Genomic DNA, 10,281 nt, shown 5'->3' on the forward strand with positions numbered 1-10,281 from the left:
AGCTAAGAAAATGGATGGATGGATGGATGGATCGTTATAATATATAGTATGTTGTATATAGCACAAAATTTTCTTGCATATTAAATAATTTTTCTACAGTGTCCACATAGTTAATTTCAAATGAGAAATCTTTAGAAAACACTCAGTTTCCCCCACAGGTCCAAATTTGATGTAAAAAAATGTTTATTTGTGTTGTTTGGTCTGATGCAGGTGTGTATACATCACCGATCGTGGTATTTTAATGGTGTGAGGCTAATAGGCTATATCTAATCGAGCCATTTCCACTCGGGCCACACTGGTAGATCAGTGATACATTTTGGATTTTTATCCACATTTGGACAAGGCCTGATTCCACTGTGAATAAATATATTTCATTTACACTTCCACGAGATACCCGAATTACATCTTTTGAGAGCATAAAACTGAAACGGTGCCACTTGAACCTTGCAATGTGAAACCAGCCTTAGTAACTTGGAGTAAGTAATGTTAGGGAACCACTGCAGCATTACAGCTTTTCTTTCCTCAATCTTGCTTTGCATTCTTCCCAATCACACATTTTAACTTCCAGAAGGCAATATGACTAACAAATCACAAAGCACAGTTTGTTATTTGGTTAGGCTGGACTCTTTTGTGGTACTGTATGTTTATCACTCATCATGCACTCCAAACTAGAAATGGACTTTTTTTTTTTTTTAATTTGATGAATCACATTTTGTATTAACTACTTTACCTTGTAAGGTGAAGAACTGACTTCAGTGCTTATTGTGGTATTTTGAGGTTTGAACACATCAATTGACACACAGTACAATTTGGAGTCCTAATTACTGTCATGAGCTGAAAGCAACTGCACCTTCCATCCAAACATTTTCGGAGCCACTTATCCTCACAAGGGTCGCGGGACTGCTGGAGCTTATCCCAGGCAATGACTGCACTTTTTGGTATCAAATAATGTCCCCACTGAATTTGTTTGGGTTTTTCCTTGGTCTTTTTGTGGCATTTATTCTGAAAGGATGACAGTGACAAGGATAAAGAGAAGAACATCCACATCCACCGTGAGGTGAGCACCCTCGCATTCTAAGCAGAAACAACACTGGTTGTGTCCGAGTCCCTTTAGTCTCATGCATGTGAGTATTCCAGCGTCATTACAGACATAGATGGTCACCCAGTGCCATGTTGAAGACAGAGCAGAAGTGTTGCTTCTGTTTGAGATGTTTGGCACTTTTGTTGTGTTTTGCTAGGTCATTGGTTTTGTTTTGTTGCCGGTGGCTTGATCGCACTCTCTGTCAACATCTGAGTAGCTTTTTGTAAACAAAGAACTTAGTGTGCATATGAGTCATTTCATGTTTGACAAGAAGGAGGTTAGACGAAAAAGACCTCTACGATAACTTGTTGTGGTAACCCTCTTCCAAGATGGATGTAGGCTGGTTAACTGCCATATTTCTGGCATTTGTCAAGAGATCGTGCTATCTGTTATCTTGTGATGTTTTGGATTACATTAGCGGTTTATACAAGTCGTGAGAAGTGCACCAATGCACTCTTCATTACTTTTTAGAATTGTTAAAAGAGAAGTAAAACATGTTTTTAACATAATCATATCTAATTAGATTACTTATTAGTCTGATTGTACTTGTAAGACAATTCATAATGTGAACATGTCATGTTGTCTTCACAGTAAATAAAGGTTTAATGATGATGACAGTTTCGACTTTGACCAGATGCCGGCCATACTTTAAGGTACCACTGAATATTATCATCATTCAAGCTGTGTCGGCAACAAAGCGACAAGTGCAAAAGACTGAAGCACGTGCAAAATGGTGACATCTATTGTCAGTATTCTTTCACCCCAGTGTGCACACCAACGCCCCAGAGAGCACCCTCTTCCATTCAGTCAATTTGCAAACCGGAATAGCTCAACAGGAATAGCTGTGACTGAGCACCGCGAGCCCTCGGCAGTTTGGAGGGAGAGGCGCTCTGCCAAGACCGGCCATTGAAGCTTCATGGTGATTGTATCATTTTCCATGTGACACCGTTGAATGACTGCATCTCTCTTAGGAGGCGGCATATTGGCAATGCGCCGGGTTTCACCAAAGCGCTCCCTCTTGGAGAATTTAGAAGTGCAAGTAACAAATGAATGTAAATGAGGAAAGTGAAGCACATTTACTCTATCGGTAAGAGTAATATTCGTAGTAGTAGTAGTAGTAGCAGGAGTAGTAAAAGGATTTTAAGGAGAGGAACCATATTTGGTAACTTGAACATGCGTCCCCCTAGTGTGGAAGAAATAATGCACTTTTTTACTTGTACATTTAAAGGATTCAAAATCAATTCAAACAATTTCATAATTCCTGATTAAAAAATGTAATGGAGACAGAAATAAAAAAAAAGACAAATGCTGAAATGCAACGTGGATCAAAGAGTCAATACAATGTAGGGCTGCTACTAACATAATTACCAACATTTAGAAGGGTTGCGTCAGGAAGGGCATCCGGCGTAAAAATTGTGCCAAACATATGTGCGTTCATCTGAGATGACACGCTGTGGCGACCCCGAAAGGGACAAGCCGAAAGAAACACACACATCGTACAAAACTGTGACATCAGAACAATCACAAGTTCATAGCACTGTTATGGGCCCCAATTCGAATATTTATCAGTGAAAGCTTAATTCAAACGCTGCTGTGTTTTTTCTGCCATTAAACCAGTACTGCTTGCTTTTTCCAAAGCTGCAAAACATTTTTGGGGGCAAATGCAGCACCATTTTCTGTTAATAAAAAATTATGGAGGGAAATGTATTTGAATGAAATAAATATGTATCCACAACTATATAGCTTTTTAAAGTGTGCCAATATGTAGTCAACTTTTAAAAACAGTAGCGTCTGAAGATGAATGGAGGAAATTACAAAAAACTGCGCCAAAATTCTTAGAAAATAATTCCCAATATACTGTAGAGTGAATGTTTTGCTATGATGTACATCATCCAGATTTTCTTAATGGCATCTCATTCATGGTATATTCAAATGTAATAATTAGTGAAAGGAGTACTCTGGTTAAGACTTGCAGAATGGCAGCTGCTTCGGGCTTGTGTACTCTGACAGATGTGCACCCTCACCCAAACTTAAGTTTCCCACTCATTTTGATGCACCACAGCAAGAAGGGAATGTGCTGGATTATTTTCCTTCATCCCCAAAGTGAGTAATTGCAGTGAGCCTGTAAATCCATGTTTGTGTGACCACTTAGCAAGACTTTCTCCATTGCCATGATGCCTCGTGTGCACCTACATTGGAAGAGGTGGGCTGAACAAGCGACATGAATACTAAGTGTGCCCTTATCTTCAACTAGTCGGGCGGGCATCCTGTCTTAATCCCTCTGCAGAGAGCATGCAACACCTCAGTTGAGTGCATACTAACATGCAAGTCCCAGGACAATTACATATTTAGCCCATGCTATTATTATAATGCAGGCAGCATACGGTAATATCTGATTAGGAATAGAATAATCACTTGATGGGTGTCACTAAACCATTCAATTATGTTTCCTCTTTCCCTGTATTGATTAAAAAAAAAATTCCCAACATCCATCAAATTTTCACACATTCCATACTGTGAGATAGAGAAAATACCATATTAAAAAAGGTCAATACCATCTAACCAAAGGATTGCAGGTCAGTAAGATGGAGTACAATTTTAGAGAACTCCAGAAACTAAAAGCTGACAGTGTTGAACAAAACTATGCTTTATCATCTTTGTACAGCCACATTTTTAGCACATCACTTAAATTGGATGCCTTAAAATGTGCATGTTTCACTAGATTCTGTACTCATGAAACATTAAAAGAACTAAATAGCCACGTTCTATATTTAGTAAATAACCCACAGATTTGAGGTCATGGTCAAGCTTACACGCATTCATTAAGAATGAAAACACACACACACACACACACACTCACACACTAATCCGTATGCACTAACCTTTACTTTGCCCAAACAATGTCAAAATATTTAAATTAATCTTTCAAGAACCCTTTTCTTTTCATACACTTAAAAGAACAATGGGCCTCATTCACTAAAGAATGTATAGAAATCTTCTTACTCTGCCCATTGGTTGAGCCGATACACAAATTCATCGCCAGATTCATGACATGTGCATCCTGGCCCATTTTCTTTGCAACCATGATGGCTTTGTACTCACATCACTCCAATTGGCATAAAAGTGACTCTTTTTCGCAATGAAAGTCATCTTTTTGACACACCTCTGCCAAAGGGCAAGGGTTGAATGTTGCGAAACATGGCCTGAAAAAATAAGACTTATTATTTAGGACATGGGACAACTCATCATTTTCCTGTTTTAAGATAGTTTTACGGACTGTATTATCCATACATTGGGAATCTTGGGCAAAAGATACATTTGGAGTTTTTTTTAACACCCTGATCCTTCAGTTTTGGTGGTCACGTATAGTCTTGAGGATGATCTAATTCGTTTGCAGAGTACCAACGAAACCAAGTACGACTATACCCATACAGATTTGTGCACACATGAATGAAACATAAATCTTTTAGTGAATGAGGCCAATTGAGAGTGTGTGTGTATGTCATGGCAAACCCAAAAGTAGTTTAGTCAATCTAGAAGAAACGGGGCGAAATAGGTCAATTTGTAGTCAGGTCAGTGCATTGGTCAAATGCCATTTCAATTTATTTTGCACTTTGCCTTAACATAGAACAGTGGCTGGTAGAAAATTAGTTGTAGTGGTGTTTTTTTTTTCTTTTGGTCCATGTAGAAAAGATCAGTTTGACCATAGTTCCAAACGTCAGCCTGTTTTAATTTCATATCCTCTGTCACAATGAGGAGCAAATGAGTCGTGATCATTTTCAATGATATGATCATACCATCTGGGAAAGCATTTGCCCTAAGGGGATGGCAGAGGTTAAACGGAGGTCAGAAGATCAACTGTAATAGCTCTTTGTGGATTGTCCACTATGAAAAGATATCTGTTCGCTTTTCTCTCTCTGCAAACAAGCTTGTTCGCTTACTGTCATTTATCAGAACAATTGCATTACATTGTAACTCATAAATTAGCAGAGCCATTTTCTCCAGCCCTCTGAGCCCATGCACATGATAAACTGTTTGGAATCCGTGACATTGGCCTATTCTCAGTGTAAAATATGCCATTGTTTCTCTGGAAACCATAAACCCATTATTTTGTACAATTGATGACATTGGGTATACATCATATTGACACTTTAAAGCTAAGGCTTATGGTTGGTTATATGCTCATCTCTTAGTGTGTGAGAGCCTTGTAAGAGCCAGTAGGCCTGTGAGGTTAAACATCCACACAAAAGAGATTCAGACGACACAGGGATTGAATGTATGTGAATGTAATGAATCCATAATGTGTTAAATGAATAAGCTAAATTGCATTCAGTTTAGCGGGAGCTCTCTAAACGGTGCCATGAGGAGACGTGTCAGATTTCATATCACTTCAGTGATGCCACACTGACTTCTGCTGCAAATATCTCTGACAAATAACACCTTCACTAACTACAGGGCGAAGTTTAAATCGATCCTACACATTATTTGTAAATTTACCTCAAATGTTGGTTATGTACTCAAAGATCTGAAATTGCAAAGCAAAATCTGGATTATGTTGATGGATGAATCAAATAATTATAATAATATATTAATATATGTATATACAAACATTTTGTCACATTTTTGTGTCCGTAATTTTAATCCTAGCACAGCATTGCACAGCAATTAAAGATATTTATTTGAACCACCTTTAAACAAAATAGTTTTGTCTTTACAACGAATGTATAAAACTTCAGTTAGCATAGCACAGTACATAATTTCAAAGGTGCAGAGTCAGAATGAGGCACCTATTATCTTCTTCTGCTTTTGTTTATTTCCTCATTGAAAAGTGGAATACATAACATTATATATTTGTTTATTTTACTAACAAGCAAAGTGACTCAACTCTTTAAATCATAACATCATCTATTCTGAAATCCTATATTATTCCAGTGTACAGTTCTTCCCATCATTTGGGTGGAAAATAGAGCATTTGTGAATTAACCCACAACACATCACCAAAGAACAAGCTACAAGATGAAAAAAAAAACCTTTCCTGTTGTTTTTTGTTTATGGACATCAGTATTTTTACTGTTGTCAACATTAAACAGGGCAATTGTCACTACAACACTTTTCTGTCAGGCTTGAAATGGATCTATAAATCTCAGTAACATCAGCCGTAATGCCAGTGACTGCTGGCGCACTAGGTAAGAAGTAAATGTGGGTGTATGTTTATGTTGAGGCCAGGATTTTAGGTATGAATGGCAAAAAATTTAGAATCGCTAAAGAGATTTTGAGCTCTCTAAATTCAATTGAGAGAATGTTGGAGCTATTTTTTTTTCTTGTATTCTCGTTATGGACAAAGGGATTGCCCCATTACACCCCAAGCAGATAAAACATATACATATATGTATATGTAGGAAATGGGCATATCTCTAAGTCTACTGTATAATTGCTGACTAAGAACAAAACAATCATCCCTTAATTCACACTTTTCCCATAATGATTGCCGTCAAATGGAACAAGTGGCATTTCATTGACAAATCATTCTTGCTGTATGTTTGTGATGTTTCACAATTACTGTGTTTAGGTGGTAGTGCAGAGTGTTTGTGATTCCAGGCAGATAAAATGAGCCCTTGTCAGTGGGAGGCCTCGTTCCATCCCACTCTCTCCAACACAGACTTGTCCCTCTGGAACCTCCCAATGCTGCGGAAGCATGGCAGCCTGTCAGGGGAGAAAACAAGCTACTCTCTTCTATACTTAGTCCCTTCATAGCACTTTGCTGTGAGTTTGTGAGTTGATGGAAGGAGAGGATGAACACAAGTTAGGATGTTAGGGTAAAACCACCCAAGAACACCAAAACCCAAAATAGGAGATTCGAAAAATTGGTGGCGGTAATGATGGCCCGTGACCTATTTTACTGAATCTGCTCACCATATTCCGTGTGAGATGTTTGGTACACTGACTTGTGTAGTAGTACGTGCATACCGGTAGGTTGCTTGGATGACACTACACAATAAGGTGTGCTAACCCATCAATCCTGCTGTCTGAGATACATAATAGGTGCAGGTCGTTGTACACTCCATGTTATCTGAATGCCTCGGTCTATTTTTGGTGCTCGGCAAGCAAACAAATTCCAAAACACTGACGCCCTGGATCAATAATGCAATCGAATGTAATCTAAAGAAGTAGGGAGATGATAGTAACATTGCTGTGTTTATGTCACAGTGAATGAAATCTAAATAGATTATTGCTACTGCCTTTCTAAATGCCAGACAAAATCCAGGTAGGTACACAATCTTATCACATGATGAATGAAACTGGGTAGCACCTTTCTTTTCTAGAATTAAAATCTATTTAAAAAATAAAATCATTTTTAGCAATTTTTATTCAACCATTAAACATAATAGTGTGTTTAATAGCTTGCTTTCTTATTGAAATGTGTTTCCTATACACATATGGAAACATTACTATGATATAGTGCAGTGCAATACAAACCTGAAGGCAGAGATCTTGATTGGTGATGAAGAGAAGCTCGAGATATTTGAATGACCTGCTTTCAGGGTTCTTGGCAGAAAAATGCTTGGAATTTAGGAATGCGTGAATGAAGTTTTGCCATAATTTTCATTTTTGTCATTCCACAATTCGTTGACAATTTTCTTTATGTATGGAGAAATGGCGTTGCCATTAAGCATGACAAGCATGATTGCCACGCTCCAGGGTGCAAAAAAAGTCATGTGCTGGTTGAACAGGTGCATCATGCAGACTTGTCATATGTATGGGTCCTTTATAACTAGATACATCTTTATGCTCAATTACTTTTGTGAGGGAAATGAAGGTCAATGTGTCATGTGTGTGCTGAAAGTCTTCCACAACAGTGCAAGCCTAAATTTCCATGAAACGACTTTGTAACTCTACCAAAAGCCGATCTGTGCTTCTCACTAAGTAAAATTTTTGTTGTTGTTCTTTTTGTGTTTGCAGAAAACTCAAACAGCAGATGAACTATGAATGCTGAACAAAATGATCTCCTCCCTCCAGCGCCAGACAATGAGAAGTCGTAGGCTAAAGGGGGCGCTGTCAAACCCCCTCTTTGTGCTGCTCTTGGCCCTTCACATCTTGGTGGTGGCCGGATTAGTTCGAGCACAGACCTGTCCTTCTGTCTGCTCTTGCAGTAACCAGTTCAGCAAGGTCATATGCACCCGTCGCAGTCTACGAGACGTTCCAGATGGTATCTCGACCAACACCCGGTACTTAAACCTTCAGGACAACCTCATACAGGTTATCAAAGTGGACAGTTTCAAACACCTGCGCCATCTGGAGATTCTGCAGCTGAGCAAGAATCATATCCGCAGCATCGAAATTGGTGCCTTTAACGGACTCGCGAACCTAAACACCTTAGAGCTCTTTGATAATCGACTCACGACAATCCCCAATGGAGCATTTGAGTATTTGTCCAAGCTAAAGGAGTTGTGGCTTCGGAACAACCCTATTGAAAGTATACCATCCTATGCCTTCAACCGAGTCCCCTCGCTTCGAAGGTTGGACCTTGGGGAGCTGAAACGTCTCTCCTACATTTCTGATGGAGCTTTCAAGGACTTGAGCAATCTACGCTATTTGAATTTGGGGATGTGCAACCTCAAGGAGATCCCTAACATCTTACCACTGGTAAGACTGGAAGAACTGGAAATGTCTGGAAATCAACTGTCCATTGTCAAGCCTAGCTCATTTACAGGATTAGTGAACCTCCAGAAGCTGTGGATGATGCATGCCCAGATCCAAACAATTGAGAGGAATTCCTTTGATGACTTACAGTCATTAGTGGAGCTTAACCTTGCTCACAACAACCTTACTTTTCTCCCGCATGACCTTTTCACACCACTTCATCGGATGGAACGAGTCCACCTTCATCATAATCCTTGGAATTGCAACTGTGATATCTTGTGGCTCAGTTGGTGGCTGAAGGAGTCCGTCCCCGCCAATACGAGTTGTTGCGCCCGTTGTCATACTCCTACACTCTTTAAAGGCCGCTACATTGGGGAATTGGACCATAGTTACTTTCAGTGTGATGTTCCTGTCATAGTGGAGCCACCCTCTGACTTAAATGTGACAGAAGGCATGGGTGCAGAGCTCAAATGTCGAACAAGCTCCTTGACATCAGTCAGCTGGCTCACGCCAAATGGCTCCCTGGTGACACACGGGGCTTATAAAGTACGACTCTCTGTACTCAATGACGGGACACTTAACTTTACCAGCGTCACAATGCAAGACACTGGGACATACACCTGTATGGTCAGTAACACAGCGGGCAACATCTCTGCCTCGGCTGTACTCAATGTCACCTCTGTGGAAAACAGCGGGGTGACCTATTTTACAACCGTCACAGTGGAGACCACTGAGACCCCAGGTGATGACAGCCACACTCCACTCCCCCCGTTCGGTTGGGTGTCATCATCGACGACAAAAATGACTCCGGTTTCAACGAGGACCACAGAGAGGACTTACACCATCCCAGTTCTCGATTTGGACGGGGACGGAGCCCTCAACGGACTGGATGAGGTGATGAAAACCACCAAGATTATCATTGGCTGCTTTGTGGCCATCACTCTTATGGCTGCTGTTCTACTTGTTATTTTCTACAAAATGAGGAAGCAGCATAACCAACAGGATCCCGACGGCCCAGCCTCCTCTATGGAAGTCATTACAGTTGAAGAAGAGCTTGCAGGTGTTGCTGCTATTGACAGACACCTATCGCTGCCCCCACTGGAGCACTACAACCACTACAACAGCTACAAGAGCACTTATCATCATCCATCTATGCTCAGTACCATACACAGCTCCACCACACAGGAACATTTACTGATTCAAGCCTGTTCAAAAGACAATGTACAAGAGACCCAAATCTGAGCCTAAAATTCAACCGGAACACTTCTAGGAGTACGATGGACGCCGCAAAGAAGATGGAATACTGCAATATTACATTAACACAGTTAATGTCATCGACGGCGCTAAATCAACATTTGGCAAAGGAACCCACAAAAGCTACTTTATTAAGTGTCTTTACAAAAACAAAGATTATTTATTTAAAAAGTATGTCTTGTGACTAAATGACAAAAAATAATTGTAATAGCTTTTTAGGTTGTTTTCCTTTCTCTTCTTCCTCTCCTGCTCCCTCTCTCTGTAATATTGCACAAGGAAAAGAATGGTTTGCCAAATGTGAACAT

At 39.9% G+C, this 10,281-nt stretch overlaps 1 protein-coding gene across 1 annotated transcript; it reads left to right on the plus strand.

The window, feature by feature from the left end:
• Nucleotides 1-8,068: 8,068 nt before the first annotated feature.
• Nucleotides 8,069-9,964, plus strand: lrrc4cb (leucine rich repeat containing 4C, genome duplicate b). The gene has a single exon (XM_061814291.1). It carries the CDS (start codon nucleotides 8,069-8,071, stop codon nucleotides 9,962-9,964), a length of 1,896 nt encoding a protein of 631 aa, XP_061670275.1.
• Nucleotides 9,965-10,281: the final 317 nt, after the last annotated feature.

The sequence above is a fragment of the Syngnathoides biaculeatus genome, chromosome 3 (genome assembly GCF_019802595.1).
Source record: "Syngnathoides biaculeatus isolate LvHL_M chromosome 3, ASM1980259v1, whole genome shotgun sequence".
Classification (NCBI taxonomy): Eukaryota; Metazoa; Chordata; class Actinopteri; order Syngnathiformes; family Syngnathidae; genus Syngnathoides; species Syngnathoides biaculeatus.

Bases quoted from the DNA above. Each gene is read 5' to 3' on its own strand.
- lrrc4cb (XM_061814291.1), top strand. From the start codon at position 8,069: ATGCTGAACAAAATGATCTCCTCCCTCCAGCGCCAGACAATGAGAAGT.